This window comes from Ciconia boyciana, chromosome 1 (assembly GCF_034638445.1).
Source record: "Ciconia boyciana chromosome 1, ASM3463844v1, whole genome shotgun sequence".
Taxonomy (NCBI): domain Eukaryota; kingdom Metazoa; phylum Chordata; class Aves; order Ciconiiformes; family Ciconiidae; genus Ciconia; species Ciconia boyciana.
In genome coordinates, this window is record NC_132934.1 from 186,238,371 (window position 1) to 186,262,973 (window position 24,603).

At 36.9% G+C, this 24,603-nt stretch overlaps 1 protein-coding gene across 10 annotated transcripts in view; it reads left to right on the forward strand.

Annotated features, from left to right (window-relative positions):
* DGKH (diacylglycerol kinase eta) overlaps nucleotides 1-24,603 on the forward strand; it is a 176,572-nt gene that overhangs the window by 120,830 nt on the left and 31,139 nt on the right. For all 10 annotated transcript variants that reach the window (XM_072850137.1, XM_072850147.1, XM_072850139.1 and 7 more), the window contains 13 exons: nucleotides 1,695-1,857; nucleotides 4,317-4,425; nucleotides 4,732-4,871; nucleotides 6,485-6,569; nucleotides 9,105-9,190; nucleotides 10,653-10,752; nucleotides 12,051-12,327; nucleotides 12,777-12,905; nucleotides 17,321-17,455; nucleotides 19,259-19,376; nucleotides 20,419-20,529; nucleotides 20,684-20,780; nucleotides 23,136-23,243. In XM_072850137.1, coding sequence (XP_072706238.1) covers nucleotides 1,695-1,857; nucleotides 4,317-4,425; nucleotides 4,732-4,871; nucleotides 6,485-6,569; nucleotides 9,105-9,190; nucleotides 10,653-10,752; nucleotides 12,051-12,327; nucleotides 12,777-12,905; nucleotides 17,321-17,455; nucleotides 19,259-19,376; nucleotides 20,419-20,529; nucleotides 20,684-20,780; nucleotides 23,136-23,243 — 1,658 coding nt within the window. The remainder of the gene's footprint in view (nucleotides 1-1,694; nucleotides 1,858-4,316; nucleotides 4,426-4,731; nucleotides 4,872-6,484; nucleotides 6,570-9,104; nucleotides 9,191-10,652; nucleotides 10,753-12,050; nucleotides 12,328-12,776; nucleotides 12,906-17,320; nucleotides 17,456-19,258; nucleotides 19,377-20,418; nucleotides 20,530-20,683; nucleotides 20,781-23,135; nucleotides 23,244-24,603) is intronic.

Genomic DNA, 24,603 nt, shown 5'->3' on the forward strand with positions numbered 1-24,603 from the left:
CCTAGTGAGATCTGTATGACTAAACAGGGCTAAAAACCTTCTGCTGAGCAGGTGAATGCAGTCTTCAAATTTAGAGAAAAGTATAATTTTCCGTGTAGCTTTTTAGAGGATTATTTAACCGACATGGTTTAAAAAGTTTTTTGAAAGTTCCCCCACTAGAAATTTTCTCCTGTTTTATTTACGACCCTTGAAAACTTTTCAAGTGAATGACCAGAGTCCTCAGATGAAGTGGGCTGATGCCTGCCTGGCATACATCACTCATTCTGTGAGTTCTCAAATTTTGGATAGCTTTGCTTTATGCAGAGGTAAGCTAGCTGAACAGCTCAGATCCAACAACTACTTTACCAGGCTCCAGAGAGGAATTGCTTCCATAGCTTCTCTAAACTTCTTTTAAATATAAGCAGTGTAAGAATCCTGCAACACACAGATAAAAACCCAGCAAATGTTCAAAACTCGGAGGTGCTCTTTGTTGGCTCAGGATAAGGGCGCGTGAGCACTGGGAGACTGCACTTAAAGGCAGGGAGTGGATTTAATAAGGGGTATCATGAAATCTAACTGCTTTAATTTTATAGTTTGGGTTGATGGCAAATGTAGACCAACAACTTTAACACAATATAATTAGGTTTTTTGTATGAAGTTAATAAAAGTGATTTTTTATGCTGTATGCATTCACTCTATTTACTTGCTATGTGGTGTCTTGGACCAAAGCGTCATGCTGCGGTTTATTATTCATGCTAGGAAGATTGTTCCATATGTGAAGTTATTTTTCTTGGCATTTAAATAAATTAATCAAACCTTATTTTAAATTATACGTTATGATAATGTGGAATTAAATTAGCAGCCTTTAATGCCAATTTTTTATTTGTAGCTCTAGTAATTTTTTTAGTAATTGAAAACAACATAGTCATTTTAATATTGCCTGAAACAAATGTCAAAACCTGTACCTGTGATACCTGATTTTGAAGTGTTGCTGAGAAACCACTACTTCCATGGGCTGGTCATGTTAGTGACAACAGTGTCCATTAGTACGACTTACTAAGGGCCTTATAGAAAGCCTGCTGTAATTAGTTAAGACCTGCATTGACTTTAATAAGCTTTGGATCACAGCTGAAGGTCTGTTGTTCAGTGATTCTATTATAATCAGTAGTATAACTTCAGTCTGAGAAAAAAGTTCTCATGCAAAGTCTCACCTGGGAGCAACTGAGTAGAGTTAACAGTTAAAATCTGTGAGTACTGTGAATCACAGTTAAAATCTGTGAGTACTCTTAGAAAGCTCATACAGACATGGATGATCCAGTTCAACCCAGTAAGGTTAAAGAAAAAACAGATTAAAAATCAAACACTTGTAACTGAAATACATATTTAATTACGTGATAATCTGTGACGATGAGATTTGAGAAGTATACTAAAAGGTTAATAAACTTTTTCACTGTGGAAAAACAATAAAGCTATTGTCTTCAGGATTTTACTAAATCTAGGCACTGAAAATACTGGAAAGAAAAAAATGAACTGGTAAATCTTGAGCAATTATGTTTTCCTTGCAGGGCTAATATTCAGTTTAGCATTTACATTATGCATGATAAAATGTACTCCTTTTGTCCTTCATCCCTTTCTTCCTCTTTCCCATAATTTCTTTTTGTGTTGTTCATATTAGAAAGTCTTATTTATTTCATTCTTTCTAACTATGTTCACAGGTTTCTGGAAAGCCACATGCCCGCCATCCTGTGCCAGTCCTCTTTTAGTTTTTGTTAACTCAAAGAGTGGAGACAATCAGGGAGTAAAGTTTCTTCGTCGATTCAAACAGTCGTTAAATCCAGCTCAGGTGTTCGATTTAATGAATGGAGGACCTCACTTAGGGTAATGACCTTGGAAATCTTGAGCAATCCTTTCCACAAGGGAATTTAGTGCAAAGTATAGTGTTGTGTTGTCCCCTCGTTGCTATAATTCTACCACCAATATCTACTGTGACTTCCTAATTAAAATCTAAGAGATGACAGAATTTCAGGATGAATTCTGGTGGGTGAAGGGATTGTAGGATAACGTTTTCTTTTTAGAAAAACTCACTTGAAAATTCAAACCCAAAACCTATCAGCCCAAGTGTTTTGTGGCTTTTTGGATAGCTTTGACTTCTGTTAACTGGTAAGGTTCAAAACCATTACAAATGTTTAGATGCTTTCCTGAATCAGGGCCTTTACGCACAGTTGCTTTTCTTCCATTTCATATGTGTAATTCAGATAGTCCTGTGACTTTGTTGTGAATAGCTATGGAATAAAACTATTGTCTAAATGTACTTTGTATCTTTTTGAATTCTGAACACAAATGTCAGTGGGGGAGTCTGCAGTGGGTGATGGATGAGTACACTAAACCTTTTGTCATCTGAAAACTACATTCAAAATATGGTTTAGGCAACATATGCAAATGTTAAGAAAATTAGCATCTCAAAACTTGGAGCAAGAACACAATTAAAACCATCAGGCATTCTACAAAATCTAAGGGTTGATTGTTGGAGGGATAGGGGTGAAATCTGCATAGGGGTGGCCACAACCCAAGCATCTTTGCACATTCATAAAGATTAAATTCATGCACATTTTTCTGTTGCCTAACTTAATTCCACTCAGATGGAGCATTGTGGTTAAATGGCCTATTAATATCAGTTACAGAAACTAGAAACACTGATTTTTGTACTCTTAAAGATGCAAAATTATGCTTGCATGATAAAAATGTAGATTAAACAAATGCACAAAAATTCAGTTCAAACAGTGGGCAAATAATACAAATATAATGGAATACAGATGTGGATTTTTATAGTTGGTACTGTGTTATGGACATGTCATATTAATTCTTCAAGTTGTAATATTCCTTTCATTATAACCCTGATTTAAATCTGAATTTAATCAAAGTCCCTTTCAGCTAACATTTTGTACATGTAATTATAGTGACGGATAAAAGTAAAGAAGGTTCATCTCAATTGGAGAGACAATTTTTGAGAGAGGACAGTCTGAAAAAAGATGTCTGTCCATCTGTTGCAAGTTCTCTTGCTTCATCTAGTTGTACCTACCAGCAGCATGATTCAGGAGGCTCACTTTGGTTTTGCACAGTAATTGTAGGTCAGGTTGGTTGCTTTTAAATATTTTTCCCAGTTTCCAAAGAGAGGTCCTTATCAGTTGTTCTATCAGGTCGTGCTGATGTCTTCTTTTTTCTAGTTGATCTAAAAAGCAGAGTTGCATTCTTTGACATAGTGTATTTCTAGGGGGTTTTCTGTCTTTTCTCAGAGTAGGAGAAATTGTGCTGGTATCAACATTTTTTCCTTAAATATCTGCATCTTTTGTTCTGAGTAGGTATCTGCCTATCATATACAAGCGACATTATTTATCATATATAAGTGACATTATTTTCTTTATGAAAAATATAAATGCTTCAAAAATTTGTGATCTTAATGTGTTGCTTTTTATAAATAGTTCTGAGATGATACGTATTCTGGAAAATAACATGCATTAAAAATAAACATCTTTATTTTTATTATTTTAAGAGTTTCTACGTTCCAGTTCTTTTGGGGTTTTTTTTGAAGTTTAAATCCCTGTTGTTTTTACCTCTTGGCTGTTTCTTCATATCTCATTCCCCTTTCCTCTGTGTGTCACCTTTCTGCTTGTTCTGTCTCTCTTGTCCTCCTTTTCCGTACTGCCCAAGTGTTGTATCCTGTAGGTGTTAAAAGTCAGAGAACAGGAGGAAGAGCCGTAGGAAGCGAAAGCAGGATATGGCTTTAAGGATTTAATATGAAATACTAGTATTATTTGTCTTATATTGTTGTGATCACCTTATGTGCAATAATTGCCTCCAACTGTCCTTGCATTTGGTTAGTCACGCATTGGCAAAAGCCCACCCGTATTGCGGAGCACATCCTGTCGTCGTGTCTTAACCTCCTCTTGTGAAAAATTCCCCGTGGTGCCTTGTCCTTCTGGCTGAAGTGGGAAGCCTACAGCAGCTGCAATTTCATAGCTTAGAAATACTCTTTTAATACTAATAAAATTAATAAAATAATATTAATAAAATCCTGAAAACAATATCAAGGGAATTTTTTTAAGTAAAACTCAGCATGTTATTTATCAGAAATGTCAGTATAAGTGGAATATACAGCAATAAGATGGGATGCAGATAGGTTTATTAAATAATTGGTGGTATCCACGTACCCCAGAACAATAAAAGTACCACCATGAAGGTGCCATCCACCATATTTTCATGTAACGGTTGCTAATGAATATAACTGCTCTCTTGCTAATGGATGTAACTGGCCCTAACAGGCTGCGTTTTCTCTGCAGTTTGCGGTTATTTCAGAAGTTTGACAACTTCAGGATTCTTGTGTGTGGCGGCGATGGAAGCGTGGGTTGGGTCTTGTCAGAAATTGATAAGCTCAGCTTGCACAAACAGGCAAGTGTGTATACTTACTTTTCTTGACTATACTTACTAGACCAAATTTTGTACCCTTACTTTTCCTTGACTTGGTTCTTTGTCATATATGTGGATATGGGCCAAACTTAATAGTTACTCTTAAATTAAAATTTTCACTGGCGTAAACAGGACAAGTTGTATCAGGATTACACGATTTGATTTACAAGCTTGAGACATCAGCTGTATAATTAACATTTGTTGCTGGAAATAACAAGCATTTGTAATAGTTTTGTACTTTTTCTTTCTAGTTTTCAATAGTAGCTTTGCTCCTGTGTTGTGTTTCAGTGTCAGTTAGGAGTGTTACCCCTTGGTACTGGAAATGACCTTGCTCGTGTTCTTGGTTGGGGAGGATCCTGTGATGACGATACACAACTTCCTCAGATTTTGGAGAAACTAGAACGAGCCAGCACGAAAATGTTAGACAGGTAAACCTAAGTGTGCATGTACTGAATTTACCATAAGAGTCAAATTGTATTTGTTTGGGTTTCTGATGGCCTAAATCCATCCTAGAGGCCTAATGTTCAGTGGGTTTGGATTCTAGAGTGCAGATCATAATCATGAGGGAAGCCGAGATAGTAACGGGGACAGCTCTTCAACATCCTTTTTTAACTGAAGAGTCAGAGGGGAGAGTGGTTGATGAATCTTAGGAAGCGTTTTGTCCAAAGGTGAACAAAGGAGACAGTTTATTGCATAACTGATGAAGCTGCATAACTAACTGCCTCTTATTTACAAGAAGTTGTAAGCATTAAGGAAGTGTATAAATTCAAAACCATTTAGGGCAGTTTTATGGACTTCATGCACACTATCAGATACCATTAAACGTGGTATTTTTATTTAGGAGACACCTGAGCTCTCTGTCCTTGGATGTGGGGAGAACTCTCATCATGTGCTTTCACCCTTCATATAATTTCCTGAGGCATCAGCTGTGGACAAGATGCTGGGCTAAGTGGATCTTTGGCTTGATCCACTACTAATATTTTTGTTGGAGGCATTTTCTCAGTCAAAAACAGGAGATCTTCCCACTCCTTGTTTTGTGTGGTTTCCATCCATAAAGCAAAGGAGCAATCCCAATTTTAAAAAAAATCACAGAAGGTGGTGGTCACGCCATTCCATACAACTTCCAATGAAGTTGTAACACTGTTTTTGAGAGGAGTATTTCTTACTTCGTTCCTTTGTCTCACAGCTGTTTCTGTTCTTGCTCTAGTTAGAAACCCTTGAATGTGATCGAAGAGGATTTTATTTTAGGGGTTTTTTAATGAAGTAGAGAAACAAGTCTTTTTTATTTTAAGCTTTTCTGCAGACTACTTGATCATTTACAGCAAAGTATATAGAGAAATGCTTGTTACTGATCCTTAGAAATAATCATTGGTCTGGGCATTCTGAAAGATTTGTAGATTAAATCATGCTTGTCTTCTTTTGTACTGAAAAGAGCTCAGTGTCATTTTTTGCTCTAATTTCTGTAGATTTGCTCCCAAGGCCATCTGCAGTGATTACTTGTTCTTTTCAGCAGGCTTTGAAGGATGTTGCTATTAGCAGTTTCATACTATCTATGCTGTAGAATACTGTCCTTTACCAGGGGAGAAAATATATATATGTCAATAAAGATACTTCACTATTTGCTTTGTTCTCATGCCTCCCTCCCCTAGTTGAGATGAAAAGCTAATGTTACCTTGGAGCTTTTTCTCTGGGAACACATATAATTTCCTTTGACTTGGGCAATTAGTTTGCACGAATTCTTTTATACTGTGAATGTTTTGCTAGAAAGTCTTTGTTGCCTGCATTGAATGTCCCATGATTTGCTCACAAAGAAGGCTCATCATCAAATCACTAACAAAAAATCTAAGCAATAAAGCTAATTATTATCTTCCGTCTCAATTATTTCACCCATATTCAGTTAGCATACAATTAAAAATTAAGATGCTTTGTTTGGTTGGTTTTTTTACAATCGGTGTGACACTGAATTTTCTTTTTGTTGATATGTTGGAGAAAAGATAAAACTAATAATCTGGAAACTTAAAAGCTGTTATGTTTCTTTTAGGTGGAGTATAATGTCATATGAACTGAAATTACCAGCAAAGCCTTCTATTCTTCCAGTGACTGCAGAAGAGTCGGAGGAATGCCAGGTGAATTTTGCCTTTGGTTTTGTTGCTTCATAGACTTAAATTTGAGCTTCTGGGATGACAATATTTATAATTGAAGCACTTGCGTGAAAAATAAACATGTGTGGTGATCTGCTAACTTAATTGAGTTAATGTCTGTTCATGGTATGTATCTCTAAATAATTAGGGTTTCCAGTTCTGTATTATTTGCCAAAAATGAATGAAGGTAAGGAGTCTTCAGCAGAACGGTCAGAAAAAATTCTTCCTGAAAAATATATTTTTTATATATATATATATATATATATATATATATATATATATATATCTTATATATTAGTTTATATATCATATATAAAATATATATTGTTTATATATAGGAATATAACATTGTATTTTATTCTTATATAATATTATAATAATAATCTGTATTTTATATATAACACATAAAATTAGTTTTATATAACAACATACTTATTTTATATATAATGATATAGTATTATGTTATTATATAATAATACTATGTGTACTATAATTATATATATAAATATATGAAAATATATATTTTATATAGATATATATATAAAAGCAAATGTTTGCTATCCTGAGTTTGGAATAAGCATTGAAAACACACAGTATTTCGAAGGCAAGGGTTGTATTCTGAAAGAAAGAAGCTTTTTGCAGCTTCTAAAAGTGAGTTAGATCAGGTGTTGCCACCCAACTTTCTCTGTTTTTTCAGGGAGCTCGAAATCATAAGTGACCTCAAAGAAAAGCTTAGTCTGTCTTTCAGACTAGATTTGTGCTTGTACTATCTGATGAGGTTTCGATTTTGAGGGAGAGGGAGATGCTTTAATCAAATTAATTGGCATGAAAAGTCTGACTAAAAATGAGAAAATCATATATTCCTAAGAAAGTTAATGCATATCAACTTTAGCTCAAAAGTACTCGAGAAGCAATAATTAATCAGCAGGTTCTTGAATAATTTAATAATTCAGGCTGTTTTAATTGGCAAGGAGGCTATCACCTGTGACAGCTTGCTAGATATAGAGATGCAAAAAGGCTGGGGCTGCACTGGCTGGGATTTTAATGGGGTTGCTTTGCACACAGCTCTGTTTCCAGGGTCAGCAATGCAGACCAAGGCTTTATCTTCCTTTATTTTGCAAGACAGTTAAAATTTTCAAGTGTATCTTCATCTTGTAAAGGAAAAAATAGACATTTTGTTCTAGTTAGTTCTGGCTTTGAAATTGTGGTTAGCCCCTCCTGAAAATGGAAGGAACTGCTCATACAAGACCTCTGTTTTGGAAAATGAGTTCTGTAGGCTATAGTTACCTGCCATTACTCTGAGTTGGAGAAAGCCGTTTTCTTTTGAGTACCCTGTTGAATCTCTATTTTAATGTTTTTTGCATAGTTTATTGAGTTACGATATTTCAGAAAAAGAGTGATTAACCTTAGAGTAGGTAATGTATTAAAGCACAGTTTGAAAAGTAAATAAAAGCACCTATCCAATTCTTTTTTTTTTTTTTCTTTCTCCAGTTTCAGGAGACTTCTTTCATTTGATTTGGCTTCAGAAGTCTTATACTGATGTTTGAACAACAGTAGTTCGTTCTTACAGATCAGATGGTTACACATGGTTTTTTCCCTTGAAATGAAAACTGATTTACTGTCAGAGTTCTACGACTAAGGCTGGGTTTTAGGAATAAAAAAGAGTGGTATATCTACCTGCTCCATATCAAGGGCAAAAACACACTAAGGGATTTTAAGATATTCTTAAAGGAAGGCATCAGAAAATTTCAGAACTGTGTTTATTTTTAGCTTTAGATGTGGAATTTGGTTAGAATTTTCTTTTAAAACTGAGGTCTGGATCCATGCCTATTTTAAGACACGATATAGTGCATGAAGATGTGAATTCCATTCCATGTTGATCCATTCCAAACCTTTGCCTGAATATTTCAGGGTTTATAATTCTTCTGTGCCAGAAAAGCCGGACAGCGCACACATTCATTCTCCCAAACATCTTGTAAAGACTAAGCCCTAAATGGTTTCCTCCTAAAGGATTGGTTTTGATAACATTATACCAATTCAGCAGCCTTTGTCAGTAGGGGTATTTGGGGAGTAAGATCCCATCTGAGAGTAAAAAGAAAATTCAGGATTATAACTGCAGACTTTTGATTTATTCTTAGTTAAGGAGCTTAGTTTGCGGGGCAACTTTGCTTGTTTTAGAAATAAAAGATATTAGATTATAATAATTTAGGTTGTTATAAATCTAAAAAGAAGGTAGATTTTATTCTGCCTCATGGACTAGTTTTAGCCTAGAAATAACTTACTGTTTTCTCTACAGGAGGAAAAGAGCTGTGGATCAAGTTCTCAGATGCAGTGTTACTTTGAATATTAAAAATCTGGTACATAAAATACAGTATGCAGGTCGAATCTGCATTGCCAGCTGCCTCTCCTTGTATTAGATCTGAAATGGAAATCCTGCTATTTTTGGAGGTGTTTTAACTCACTAGTAGGTGTTAAAATGCTGAAACGTAGAAATTGAAGTCTTTCTTTCTCTGTTTTCAGATATCTGCTTATGAGGACTCAGTTGCTGCTCATCTTGCAAAAATTCTCAATTCTGATCAGCACTCAGTTGTCATATCATCTGCCAAGTGAGTTGATCCTTTTTATGTACAATGTGTGGGATAAATCCCCTGTGTAACATCATCACCATAATAACCTTCTGTGTGAGCCTGTTTTTCTTATGGCTGGCCTGGCTTGTTTGGCTTAATATATCTCAATTTATATATTTTAGAGTGAACGTTTTTTCTGCAAAATTTTTATGTGATACAATTGTAATGGATAGCTTAATTCTAAATACATCACCATTTAAAAAATATACATCACATAATATTAATATAAAGTGATTTTAAATCACTCCAAATCAGTGTGCAGCTTAAATATGAAATTTACTGTTACTAATGCAAATATGTGATCTACTTCACATTACATTTTTTCTGTTTTGTTTTATGCATATCCATATCATTAAGAGGACAAACAACTTCACCAATGTGAAGGCGAACTTCAGGCTAGGTAGCTTTGTCATAGCTCTGTCTCTATCAATTCAACAAATAGTGGTCTCAGACAACAGGCTTTTTTCCCCAAACTGAAACACTTAAAAATGAGGGATAATTACTTGGCAAATCATGGACATCATCTGAAAACAGAAGTATTGTGTGTATATGTTCTCTGTGAAAAAAAGATCTTATATTTTGCGATATGCAAAAGACCAAGAGTCACAGAGTCTTCAAAAATACATCTGAATGTCATTACATCTCATTTTTTTCTACTAAAAGCAAGTTAATAAAATTTCATTTTTAAAGTATACGTAGCACATGTTGAAAATTCACTCCAAACTCTCAATTGAGTCTATATGTTGTTAAATCTGTTTAGTTTCTGTCAAGTAAATTTCAACCAAATGAACAGTACTAAGCAATTATCCACACCTCATTAGTAAGTTTGCTGTCTGTCTGCAGCGTAGGTAATAAGAACCAAGTCTTTCTCTGATTTACACAATGAAAATTCATTGCAGCCACTGTAGTTTCCGTAGATATGCCCATAGATATGCCTCAGGGTCAGCTGTGGTTCAAAAGCATGAGCGGTGCAATGGGACATGTGTGGCCATATGCTTTCATCTAAGAAGTGCTCCATCAAAGTCGGTAGATTTTCTCCATAGTTTCTAGGCTCCATCTTCGCATGGGAGTTTGCAAGATGGTGTTTGAAGTTAACAAAGTGAATGCAAGTTTGCTAACAACTCTGGTATGGAAAGTGTACAAACAAGGGAATTAATAAAATTAGTCATGTTTATTTCAGTTCTTGGATAAGAGACATATACAATGTGTGCAAAGGCTTAAATAAAAAGGGAGGAAGATTTGTTTTAAAGCTTACCGCTTGAATTTGGCAAGCCATGGAAAAGAGTATAATCTGCTTTGCAAGTATGATCACAGAGTTTAGTTTCCAACAAGAATGGTGTATAGCAGTATGCACATAAACCAATTGCCATAAGAATTTAATGTTCAAAACATGTCTAACTCATTTCATTTTATTTCTCCCCTCTCCTATTTTTATCTGAAGAATATTATGTGAAACTGTAAAGGACTTCGTTGCCAAAATAGGGAAGACTTATGAAAAACCAATGGAAAATGCAGAGGAAGCTGATGCCATGGCCATTAAAGTAAGACAATGACTATTTTCTGGTTTAAAGTTGTGTTTTTTGTGTAATAGCTCATGGGTGTTTAATTTTTAAACCTCTCCAGGATGCCGAGCTTGGCTTCCATTTCAACCAGTGACACTAAAATTCTTCTCTTCATAGTGCATAGAAGTTATTTCCAAACTATCTTTAAACTGTAAGATCTCTATAAACTCCGTTTACACTTTTTTCCTTCAGAAAGGATAAAATACATGGTAACATCCATAGAGATAAATGGAAATATTCTGCATTAGGAGTTTCACTTTTCTCTGAAAGGGATTAAGTTAGCTACAGGAAAACAATGGGATAATGAAGAGAGAGTATGCTGGGAGAATGAAGAGAAGAGAGACTACAGTGTTAAAAATAATGGTTTAAGCTGTAAATTGTAGAGATTGTGTTGCGAAAGCATTGAAAAAAACCCAGAAGGATTTGGTATGAGGCACAAAATTTACATGAGCTGAAAAGAAAAGAAGGAAACAAAATCACTAACAATCCCACAGTCAGGAAATCTACTTGCTAAATGACAGTTCCTAGTTCATGTTTCTATTCAGTGCATATTTTAGAAAATGAATTTTCTCTTTTACTGTTCCAGGGCCAAACAGTGTTGGTTTCCTTTCCCTTAAGCACAGAAAATCACCTCTTTTCCAGTGTACCTAGAGAGCAACTGCTCAGTCAGTAGTAAAGGTGTTTGACGGTGTTTGGTTCTGGCTTGAGCCTCTTTGCTCTGTGACAACTCACTTGCTTAAACGTACAGCTGTGTTGCAAAAAAAAAACCAAACCCAAAACCACCATGTGTTTTCAGTCTAACATCTGGACATGTCCCCATAGGTTATGTCTCCAAATTGGGGTACTGAACACCCATAATTTGTTATAATGCATGGTATAGGCAAATCTGTGCTGGTTCTCTCTGTGCTGCAGGCCATCTGAAGAAGAGTAAGATCTAAACTGTACCCTAGTTATGTGGCAGGCCGAGTTTAGCAGAGTGTGTTATTTTAGTCTGAGTGTAGGGGTTTTTTTTGTTATAATTGCTCTGATCTGGTTGGGTGTCACAGAGTTTGCAAAAACCCATGCAGACCTACTCATAAGCTGATATTATGAAATATTGAACCTGGGTTTGGATTTTATGTAGATGATGACATAGACACTGAGACACAGACAATTTTAAATCCTACCGCATGGAGAATTTAGCTCCCTCCCTACAATCTGGTGCTTAATTTCCTGAAAATGTTCATATGTTCACTGGTTTTTTTGGTGTGTATGTATTCTTTTCCACTTTGTCTTAGTGCACCGAGTTAAATGAGAAGCTAGACCTATTGCTCCAGGCTCTTCACACAGAAGCCCAGGCTGCTCCCATTCTCCCAGGCATCACTCCTCCCATTGTGGAAGAAGAAGCAGAGGAGTTTTCAAGTGAAGAATCCTTGTCTGAAAGTAAAGAGCAATTAGCGGAGTGTGTCTCAAAGTCTTCCACCCAGAAGCTCTTCAAACCAAGGGAACAGTTAATGCTCCGGGCAAACAGCTTGAAGAAGGCTGTCAGGCAGATCATTGAACAAGCAGAAAAAGGTGCACATCAGCAACGTTTTGATCCTTACTGATAGAATAATGATGCGGCTTTTTTTCTTTACTAGCATAAATTTTCATTATTAAAGCTTGATTTCTACATTTTTACGTAGATAAAATTACATGCTTATTACAATCTGCAAGAGAAAGAAATGCAGCTTGTTTGGATGTTGATGACTGTCTGCATATATGAATACGTATGTATGTACATGTGTGCACATATAAAAGCGTGTTTCTTTTGTAACTATTATCCTCCACAAAATGAAAATTTCTGGCAGTGAATCTTTTTCAATGGGTAAAGGATTGCAAGAGTCTTTTTCACTGAATTGGCAATAGAAATCTTTTGTTAATATTTTTAATCTTAAAGCTACAGAAAAAAAGAAGCTAATTTTCCATTTATGCAGATTTTCTTTAAAGATCTTGAAACTTCCTGTCTTTTTTTTAATAACCAGTTGTGGATGAGCAGAATGCTCATAGTGAAGAACAAGTGAACCAGTCCCCACTAGAATATAACAAAGAATTGGATGAATCCAAAGAGGAGGAAAAAGAGGACGATACAAAGGAACTTGAGTCCCCATCAAGTGAGTAAATTAGGAATAAAATAATTTAAAATTATGCAGTCACCTTATAGTTGCATTATGGAGCACAGTTGGCTCCATAATTAAAAATACTAGCATGTTGTTTCACTGGAAACTAGTCACAAATTTTAATAGAATTGGATAAATAAAATTTGAGGGGAAAAATGCAGGAGATGAGATGAGCAGTCTTTTGGATTTACAAAACTGAGAAGGTATTTATTGGGGAGAGAAGTGCCCACATTTAATCCAGCATTTACACTCACCTTTCAACACGAACCTGAGCAGGGACTAGAGCCTGGGTAGTGGTGGCAATAGCATGTCTCAGTTGGAGGCATTTTAGGTCATACTATAGGAATTTCTGTCAGTCATTCCTGTTGAAAGGGTTTCAAATTGTGTGAAACAGACATATTTATTCATTGTATTGACAACGAAACCCTGATGTCTCAGCTGGGAACTTACCTTGAGACAGTTATTGGAACAGAGAGAATGAAATTTAAGTCTTTTACATGAAGTGGAACAACATAAAGCAGGAAAGAATAATAGAAACTGGAGCATGGAAGTCTCCTGAGAAGTGGCAGTACTAAGGTCACCTCCTCTATTTGTCTAATCCAGAGCAGAAATTTGAACCAAAGTCTTCAATAGCCGGAGCTCCTTCCATGAAAAATTTCTTGCATTGTTGTCCCAAATACAGGTCATTAGTCCAGCTAGTTCCTTGCAACTATTGGCTGCTGTGTAGCAAGCCATATAGCAAGCCACTATAGCAAGCTGCTCTTGCTTTCCAAGGTGGAGAGCCCCCTGCCTGCTCTGTCCTTGGTCAAATGGACTTTATGAGCTGCTGCTGTCTGGGTGCTCCTGCTTTGCTGTAGGAGCATCATTCTGTCCTCACTGTGGGGCTCTGCAGGTTACTCTCCAAAAAAAGGAAGACAGCATTTATGCGTGAGTAGCCCATGCTGGGTTTTAAAATGCAACAGAAAGAACCCCGTTGTATTATTTGTATCAATAATTGTACAAAGCAATCAGAATATTGAGTGATCTGAGTTTAAGACAACTTGCTTGGAAGGTAGCATTTCCATAAAGTAATAGCCCATTTTGTTGCTAAGCTTTCCTTTTGGCTATTCAGTGTTTGGTTACTATATGTAAAATGATATTTAGAGAATAAAATTTGTCTGTAAGGGACCTTCACTTACCTCCTTCCTTGCTTGGTTTTGGCACCAAGCCATTCCAGCCAGAGGTCATGTTTGGACATTTCCCGTCACAAACTTAAATACTGCACTTTGTTTTGACTGATAGTTCATGTGTCAGGGTTATTCAAGAGTCCCAAGCTGCATAATAATTTTAGGAAAGCCGTTTCTTGCTATAGGTGGAAATTTCAGTCTTTGCCATATTACCAAAGTGGGCAGTGATGCACTGCAGGTGAGGTCTTGAGATAATCTGCAAGTCATGGAGAAACAGTGGTAGCTGGTGGACAGCAAAAGCCATCCTCTAGATTTAGTGAGCAACTTCCTGTGGCAAAATCAGTTGTCAGCAAAGTTGTTTGGGATTTGTATCTCCTTCTGTTACCCTAACCCACACCAAGATCTTCCAGAGGTGTTGTCCTCCTGAGGCTCTGCTCTGAAGCTAGTGCCTGTGTCAGTAGCTCCTACCTTAGAAATACGTCACTAGTTTTTTGGGGCCTCTGTTGATTCAGAATCTCCCATTTCCTTTTCTGCAAGAATGGATTTCAGACTGTCCAGTGATTGTCTCTTCATTGGCCCCTCTCCTTTTACCTTGGTTATAGGAATCAATGCTTGTTGGTTGTCTAGTTTCAACAGTAGTTCATAGAGGATGCGGGCTCTATGGATGACCTGGTCCTACTGCCATAAATATATAATTAAAAAAAAAAAATACACATATGTATATCCATATGTATAAATTTATATAAAGCTCTTGTTTCCTGGTGATACAATTTCTGTTTTTATTGGGGAGCTGTATTATTCTTCATACATCTGATATGTGAAATAGAGTGCATATTAATACTGTCAATGGAAGATAGGTGTTTAGGGAGAAAGCATGAAACATGAATTCAATTATCTGCAATGAAACATCAGTTTTACTCATTAGGGCTCTGTTGTTTTTATCAGAGCATGAACAGTAAAAGTTTATCTTTATTGCAGTTATCCCCATGAGTCTCATCTGTCAAATAAAGAGCAGCTGCTCTGTTGATTTTCCTATTTAATATAACTGCCTTGTTCCCAAATACAGAGAGAACAGACTGTGTGAATAGCATTGTGAATTTTTCAGTAGCATTATGAAAAATGAATGTTAATTTTGTTCTGAATATTATATTTTACCCTCCAAGGATCTTCCTGGTCATTTGATGAAGACAGTATTTTTCCATATGTTAATTACCTTCATCTAAATATTTAATAACTCTTGTTAGATATCACTTGCAGTTTTTATTTCTTTTCATTTTTTAACTTTAGATTACAGTGTTTTGTCATGCACAGATACAAATCATGGTGTTGTATTGTTATCATGCAATACTATACCATTTTGTGATAAATGCTAAGGCTATTATGCAGATGTTAAAGTTAGAAGGAGCTATTAGTCCACCTGGTCAGACCTTTCATATAAAACAGTCCAGAAAATTTCACCAACTTACCCCTGTCTTGCATCTAATAATTTCTGTTTGACTTAAGCAAGTCATCCAGAAAGCTGTGTAATCTTATTCCTGGGATACCAGAGGTGAAGAATTTGCCATTTCATTGAGTGTTCCGTGCTAGATTATCATCACTTAAAAAAAAGTGAATGCCCAAATCCTGGCCTGGATTGATTTGACCACAATTTCTAAACCCTGATTCTTGTTATTACCTTTGTCTCTAGATTTTCGCACTCCGCATTTTCTTTCCATTAATGTTTTCATACAGTACACCCATGTTACTCTCAAGCTGAGTTATCATGATTGACTCGAACTGATCTGTCGCCCTCCTGCCACAAAAAAAGGGTATATTTTATCCTTCCAACCACATTCCTGGTGGTGTTTTTCTTCTGCTTTCTTGGTGCTAGTCCTAATAATTCTATTTTTGCTGAATTAGTTTTCAGGTTTTGAGAGAAATATATCAGATCACTTTGAAATAATTTCATTTTTTTGTTCTGAGCTTCTTCAGATGGTAAAGGTTGAAGTTGTCCTAAGCTGAAGTAGTTTTAACATGTGAGATAATTTGGAGCAGAGGTAGCCAAGAAATATCTATGATCATCAGGCACACAAAAGCTTTTTACATGCACATGGAAATGCTATAGCAAAGCATTCAGTAATACCCAAACTTTCTTCCCTGGGGCACCAATTTCTGGCTACATCTGATGGGGCTGAATTTCACAGAGATTAATTTCCCCAGGCTAAAGCAGGCAGTGCCATATTCTCAATCTACATGAAACAAGTTCTGCCAGGAAAGTAAATTGCAGCACCTGAGGTCTGCCCTCTGAAAAGCCTATCCTTCTTCATCACCTCCAGAGGCAGCCCCAGGGATAACTGGCCTCAATGAGCTACCAGTTCCTCTTTGTGAACATCTTCTCTTTCCCCTCGATTTTCTTCTCCTTCTTTTTCCTGAGCCTTTACCTGCCTTTGCCACCAACAATTTGATCAGCTACCAAACTTTGCTATCTGTCACAAGCTTTTATTGATCCGTCTTCTGGAGAATTTTAACAAATAAGTTATTTAAATTATTTTGGGAATTGCTGGGGTTTTTTTGCGAAAAAGAAAATATGATGGTAAACTGATCTCCCCCATGATCTGTCTAACTGCAGAAGACAAGAATGTCTGAACATGGCTTTCCCTTCCCTTGAAGTTTTCAGGTCGGCTGTAGATAAAGATGTCAGGGTTTTGTCTGAGTTTTTCAGAAACCTGAAGCAGGCAGGGGGTCCATTTTAGCTGCTTGAAGCAAATAGCATGGCTGTTGATCAGGTATTTCCATGCCCTATGGGTTAGAATAGCTATCTATATTAAATTTCTTATAAATAATAATGAACTATATATTTACTTATAAATATACGATATTATAAATTGAATTTAAGTTTAAATTCATATTACTTCATTAAGATGTTTATCAGAAGCTTACTAGAGCATTGAATACTATTGCATTTTAAGGTGGATATAATTCAATTTTTGCTAGTAGCTTGAAGTATAAGTTGGGAACTCATCACATTGAATGCCACGCACACTTGTTCATTTTAATTTGTGCTTGTTAGTTGATCTGTTTCTGAGTTTTCTTCCCTGTATTTAGAAGAAAAAAACTGTGGTGTGAGGGGGAAGGACATTTGTCATGGAATGGTAACAGATTAAATTAATGCTTTTGAAATATTTTCAGGGCTGTAAAAACTTTGTGTTTGGTAATGTCATAATAGGTCTAATTAGTGTTCTTACTTTTACTTCTTCTGTACAGTTAAAACTGCACCAAGATCTCCAGATCGACGTACAAGCCGAGGTATCCATTCTCAGACAGGCTCTTTCTCTGCTCCAGCTTTGGCTGCAAGCAAGGAAAACCTCCCAGTGCTTAACACCAGGATTATCTGCCCAGGTAATTATGATTTTGAAATCTGCTGTTCCTTACACTACTTTAATATTGCCTTCTGTTCCCCTGCATGCTATCAAATAATGATTTTTACTTCATGCCAGGAGCCCTGAATTTGTTTGAACCAACATACACATCTTTGTGTTGTATCATATAGTAGGAAATGCAAAATAATGTAGAAAATTCATGATCATTTGGCATAACACCAGATGTAGCAGAAGTGTTGCGTTTTATTCTGGAGTATGAAAAATGACATTCAGGATCTTAGAATCATGGAATCGCAGAGTGGTTTGGGTTGGAAGGGACCTCTAAAGATCATCTAGACCCACCCTCTGCCACGTGCATGGACATCTTTCACTAGATCGGGTTGCTCAAAGACCAGTCCAACCTGGCCTTGAACACTTCTAATTATGGGACATCCACAACTTCTCTGGGCAACCTGTGCCAGTGTCTTACCACCCTCATCATAAAAATTGTCTTTCTTATGTCCAGTCTAAACCTACCCTCTTTCAGTTTAAAACCATTGCTCCTTGTCCTGTTGCTACAGGCCCTGGTGAAAAGTCTCTCAGTCTTTCTTATAAGCCTCCTCTATATTTTGAAAGGCCACAATAAGGTTTCCCTGCAGCCTTCTCTTCTCCAGGCTGAACAACCCCAACTCTCTCAGCCTTTCCTCACAGGAAAGGTGCTCCAGCCCTCTGATCATTTTCATGTCCCTCCCCTGGACCCGATCCAACAGGTACATTTCTTCCCTGTGCTGAGGACCCCAGAGCTGGACGCAGTACTCCAGGTGGGGTCTCACCAGAGTGGAGCAGAGAAGGAGAGCCACCTCCCTCGACCATGCTTCTTTTGATGCAGCCCAGGATACGGTTGGCTTTCTGGGCTGCAAGCCCACATTGCTGGCTCATGTCCAATTTTTCATCCACCAGTACCCCCAAGTCCTTCTATCATTCATCCTAATGAGTGAAGGCTATGAAGGGGCTGAGGGACAGAGCCAGGTAAAGTTCACCCCTCTGAATAAGAGGTGTCTGTAGGTACCTCTCAGGAAATGGGGAACTGAAACTACACAAAGCTGCTGTGCAGTAAAAACAGTTGAAAAAAATCTGTTCTTATCCAAATGCAATTAATACTAGGGGGCACCAGTAAAACACTGTTTTAATTAACTTCATTAGTATAGTTAAAACATAATGGAACTGAGCTTACATTTTTCTTTAGGTCAATTTAAGTGAAAGATTTTATAAAGTACTTTTCTTTGTTTACATGCCTTACACAGTGTTTTGCAGAGTGACTTCGACATTAGTCAAGGTAGGCATGGCAAGGCTGTGACCTTTCCGCAAATTAAGTTAGGTTAAACTATGACTCTTCCAGCTGTAAAAAAGGTGAGGGTATTCCTTGGGAATATTTCCAAAGGAAAGGACCAAAGGAAAATCTTGGACAGTTTGGAGGTGAAGCTTAAACGAAATAAAAAGCTCCAGTAGTCTTTTTGGATGTTAGGTCATCCCTTTGGTTACTATGCCAGCCAGTGAGTGCTGGCCTGAAATCCTGAATTGTCTTTGTTTTTTTTCTTTCTAAATGGTGGAGTCAGCCACTGTACCGCAGCATAGCTGTCTTTCTGCTCAAAAGAGCTGGACACCTGAAAAGATAACCAATATAGGTAAAAACTGAGATAGAAACACAATCATTCCCTATACAGATTTAATTAATACTTTGTCTCTCAATATGTGGCTTATATTATGACAATATATCTTTATCTGTTTATCAAATACAAATTGGTTTTTTGGGCTTTTTTTCTGTTTTTTTTTTTTTAATCAGGTTTGAGGGCTGGTCTAGCTGCTTCTATTGCAGGAAGTTCAATTATTAGCAAAATGTTGCTAGCAAACATCGATCCATTTGGTGCTACGCCATTTATTGACCCGGATCCAGATTCACTGTAAGAAATTATTTTTTTTCCAAATTTACTGTTGTGCTTTAGTTTGCTTTTCTTAAGCTTTTTTTTTTACTTTTTTGTAATCTTTTTTTTCATTATGAAATTCTGGTTTGCTGTCACTTGGCAGTAGACCTCAAGGTCTGAAAACAGGTTGGATTGTGCCATTTTAGTTAGGAATTTTATTTAGTGCAGTTAGTTAGTGCAGTTAGTTAGTGCATTTTCGTTAGTGCATTTTTGTTAGTGCAAATTTATTTAGTGCATTTTAGTTAGTGCAGAATTGTCTTGCAGCAGCAGACGTTTGCTGGAGATGTTTAGGAGATGTTTGCTCACTTACCCCTTGCCCACTGGCTCTGAGAGGAGGCGGCCAGCAGTCCTTCAGAGCTGGGTTCTCCTGCCCGAACCGCTGGTCTGAACACAAGCTCAGCCACCAGCAAGATGTTGAAGCAGGTCTGGGCACTTGGTACTGGAGGAAGAAGAAGAGTGTGCCCCTAAGGACTGAAGCACTGAGGTGGAAATTTTGTGTCCTAAGCTGTCTCTGCTTCCCAGAACTGGCTGTAGAGCCTTTGGATAGTATCCATTGGCAGAGCCTTATGGATAGTATCTATATCTGGGTTGTGAGCTGCGTCTCCTCTAAAACGAAGCACTGCTGCGCCGGCAGCATCAGTGAAACATCTAGCACCGGTGTGCCTAAACGCAGCCTGGGTGCTGGGCCCGGTGTGGTGCTGCTGTTTCAGAGCCATGCCCGGGGCAGCTCTTTCCTCATATTCCACTGTTAATGTTGGGTATGGTGGAGCTAGTGCTAGGATGGGGGTGTGTTACAGTTTCTTCTTTATCTTACGGGAAGTAACTTGCACTTGCAAAGGAGCTAGCAGCCAATCTGTCTCTTCAACTGCCGTTGGGTTTTCTCAGGGAGATTCAGAGGAAACATCTCTTGACGTCTCTTGGTTGATATATCTGTTCTGAGACCAACCACAATCTTGGTCAAAGCTCTGTGTGTCCAGGTACTGTACAAATGTACACCTAATTATCTCTTTTCTTCTAACAGGGAGGGATATTCAGAAAAATGTGTCATGAACAACTACTTTGGAATTGGGTTAGATGCAAAAATTTCACTAGAATTTAATAACAAGCGAGAAGAGCACCCTGAAAAGTGCAGGTAATATAATTGTCAGTAACAGAGCCAAGATGTTTCCATTATTTTCTTTTCCTTATCTCTTGATTTGAATATCTTAACATTTTCTCATCCTACAAATACAAGACATAATAATGTGTGTATTTCAATATGTGAATCTTGTTTTACCTGTTTTCAGAAGTCGTACGAAAAACATGATGTGGTATGGAGTTCTTGGCACAAAAGAGCTACTGCAGAGAACTTACAAGAACTTAGAACAAAAAGTTCAACTTGAGGTAAATTTTATTTATGGGCAGAATGAGTATTTCTGCTTCCGCAATGTGTAGTGAAGAATTTGGGCTTCCTCTTGAAACCTTTTAGAATTCGTTTATCAACCCAAGCTGACCTCAAAGGCAGTGTGTAAAAATGTGCTATCTTAAATAGGTGGTTCCCCAGGTGGTTTTTGGAGTAAAATGTCAGTACTTAAATATCCCCAAATACCCAGTATAATGTATCTTGTAATTACTTTTTTCAAAAATTTTCTTGTATAGATAGGATATGTTTCTTAAATATTCACTGCATTAAAGGGGGAGACCAGGTTTTAAGAATAACAGAAATGATCAGATGCTAAACAGAAGGAGAGAGATCAGGAGCCTTAATCCTTCAGCTTCATTTTAAACTATCTGAAAGCTTGATTACACATATAGGGAGAGCACACAGATGATCTTAGTCAAAAATTCCTGACAGAAGAGGGAAGATTCTGAATGTGCATCGCAAGAAGCCCAGCTACGCCTATAGAGACTTTCTCTAATAGGTGTTTGAGACACACAAAAGCAGCAAGGCATTATCACAGCAGCAACAAATGCAGTGGAAATTATCTAAAGATGGTTATTTTTTGTCTTTTAAGTTCTAACATAAAATCTAACTCTTCTTCACGATACTGGGAACTTAAAAGAGATATAAATGATTACCAAATGCAAAAAAGGACTATGGGATGGTTACAGTTGTTTTCACCCAAAGAATATCTAGGCTGGATTTTGACCAAGAACAAATATAATTTCTCTTTTTACTTCACGCTAACCATTTCATATGGAAGTTCATTATATTTATATGAAGATAACTTGTTAAGTTGAAAGAATAATTTTAAGTTACTGGAACTCTTTCTCACTCCTCTGAGATGAAGGAAGATTTTGTCTGGTAGTGGCAAATTGCTGTTATCTAAAGATGGAGTAATTATCAAGGAATTATGCAATAGTTAGTGAATATAATGACAGGAAAGAACATTATGTATGCTGCAGACAGAATTCTAATTTAAGGATCTTTTCAATAAGATTCAAATAAGATTCAATAAGGCATTCAAACCTGACCTTTCCATAATTATTTTTGAATATTTCTGGAAGTAAACCAGCAAGTAGAAATTTCATATTTAGTACTGCCTTGCATAATATTAGCCTTATGCTAAAACATGTGATGAGGTGCACGGCATTGGAAAATTAAAAATACCGATTTCAGGAATTGGAGGCAGACCTCTACTATAATACAAATGGCTGTGCGGCATCTATTAATATCACAGCATATTTTAGATACTGTCACATTTTGATTAAAATGTTAAATTCTGTCTTGTTGCTGAGATTAAATCATAAAAAGAGAGCACTAAGCACATTCTGGAAATAATTTTGCATCTCTTTCTACACCTGATAAAATTGCTACAGATTTTGTCCTTATTTCCTGAGGATTTCTATTTCATTTGTATAATTTTAAGATCCTTCTGTGGGACTGGTAACTTGTGATAATCTAGCAATCTTCTTTAAAGGAAATCTTACCTGCAAATTCATGATCCCCAAAGTGACACCTGACTCCAGCATTTATATTTCCAACTTGCTTCAAATCCACGCTTGTGGCACTGCTGCAGGACTGCACTTTTGACTCCCAGTTGAATGGTTTGAGATCATTGGGCTCACCTCTGCAGGCAGTTGTACTGCTGTAAGTCAAGAGTGATTTCACTGAAGTCTGTAAATTTACTCTTGGCCATAAGTAGGGTGAGATTGACCTACGTCATTCCATGATCGTGTTGAGTAGGACTTGGAGTTGCTTATAGGGTTTGGAGGATAAAGAGGTAAGAAAGAGGTAATAAATGGTTGGTCATAGGAGCGACCTCTTACCTGCAAAATCAACAACTCCCAGCCACGGCCAGGATAACAACTGTGGGGTCATTCCTAGATTCGCCTTTGCACTTTTGGGAGGAGAGTGAGTTATTTTTACAGGAAGGCAAGTATAGAAGTGCTAACAACACTTACTTTAACTACGTGTTTGTGACTATGCCAGAAATATTCTTGGATTTTTTTATTATTTTTTTTCCCCTGCTTAATAGACTTAATTCATGTGAAATTGTGAAAATGTTTCTTTGAAGAGTCATGGAACACCTCTGCTGTAGATACTAGTGTTTTTTCAGTTCTGCAAAAATTGGTGCTAAGATTGGGAAGAAGAGGTTTGTATTAGAACTGCTTCACAGCATGGATGGAATAGGCTTGTGTCAAGCTATTAATGACTCCATCCTCCCCTGCCAGCTCTGTTGAATCTTCATGTATTAAAAATAGCTGATTACTTTTATCACATTATTTATATACTGAATGAGCTTTTATCCATTACAGTGTGACGGACAGTACATCCCCCTTCCAAGTCTGCAGGGCATAGCTGTGCTAAACATTCCCAGCTATGCTGGTGGGACTAATTTCTGGGGTGGAACCAAAGAAGATGATGTGAGTAACATCAAAGAGAAGTAACCTTCTGGGCAAAACCAGCAATAAATACCATGAACTGCTCTTCTCATTTAATTTTAATAGTAGTAGCTTATAGTTTGGATAGCAACTCTTATTCAGGGAGGCTATTTGAGTTTAAACTGTACTGTCTTGTATGTGATTTTTTTTAACAAAAACATATCCCACGATTTTTCACTGTCTATTGCCTTCTGTCGTGCCCATTCCAGCAAAATGTTCATAATAAGGCTTAATTATTTCTTTTTTTAAATGGCTCTATGAGATAGTATTTTTAGAGACTAATTTTATAAACAGAGACACAAATAGTTTCTCTCTATATTGTTTTACAGACTCTGGTAAATAAGGTTTCTCAAAGCACAGATTCCTCTGTTTGCTATATTCTAACAATAAACAAGGTGGACATGGGTAATCACTCATGGTTTATACCTGAATTTTCCTCCTGTTCTTCAAACAGCTTTGGACTAAGGGATGTTAATTCAGAAAATGAGGACTGACCCATTTAGTAACTGATAATGTAGTGGGGGTAGTAATCTGTTTTTTAAATGTGATTTTCCATGAGCTTCTAAAATATTTTAAGATATCTTTTTTCTCTTCTTCCTCATATCTCCTAAGAAATGTTACACTACACAGATACCTAAATGTCTTACAACTTGGAGCAGTCTTACTGCTGCCATCCACCTCACGCACAGTGCAACAATTGTAATTACTAGCAGAATATCCTAATTCTGCGTGTCCTGATTTAGTGTGGGTGAGGTCTGAATCACCTAAAACTGTAGTTGGAAATTAGCTTGTGATTTTAATGTAGACATTCCAGGACTTTTTTTTCCTTTTTGGTTTCTTGTGAGTTATTATCCTTTGCTTATATACACACACACACACACATATAAAAGTCACAAAAAATATTTAAACATGTTTCAATGTCCTGTTCTTATTTTTCGTATATGTCTGAGGATAGCAGTTGTGTTTATATTTGGCTATGGATATCTAAAGTTTTTATATACTCCATGTTCATATTCATAACTTGAAAGCATCTCTAACGTCTGCTCAGCTCCTGTTCAGGAGTTTATTTTTGTCCCTGGACTGCCTCACTGAGAGGGAAGATCTGTCCTATCTGCCATGCCGGTATACAGCAAATGTGTGTGTCTTGGAGCACTTTTACTGATATTCTTAGACTTCTTGTGATCAGATGTGCCAGCAAAAAGTGACATATTTGTTGTGGACAGAGTTAGGAGTGTAATTCACTGCTTTAGTGCAGTCTTGAGTGACTGATCATCAGAGGTGGTGGTGGTGGTCTGAAGTGCTGCTGGTTCTGCTTGTCTGGACACAAAAAAGATGTTGCCTT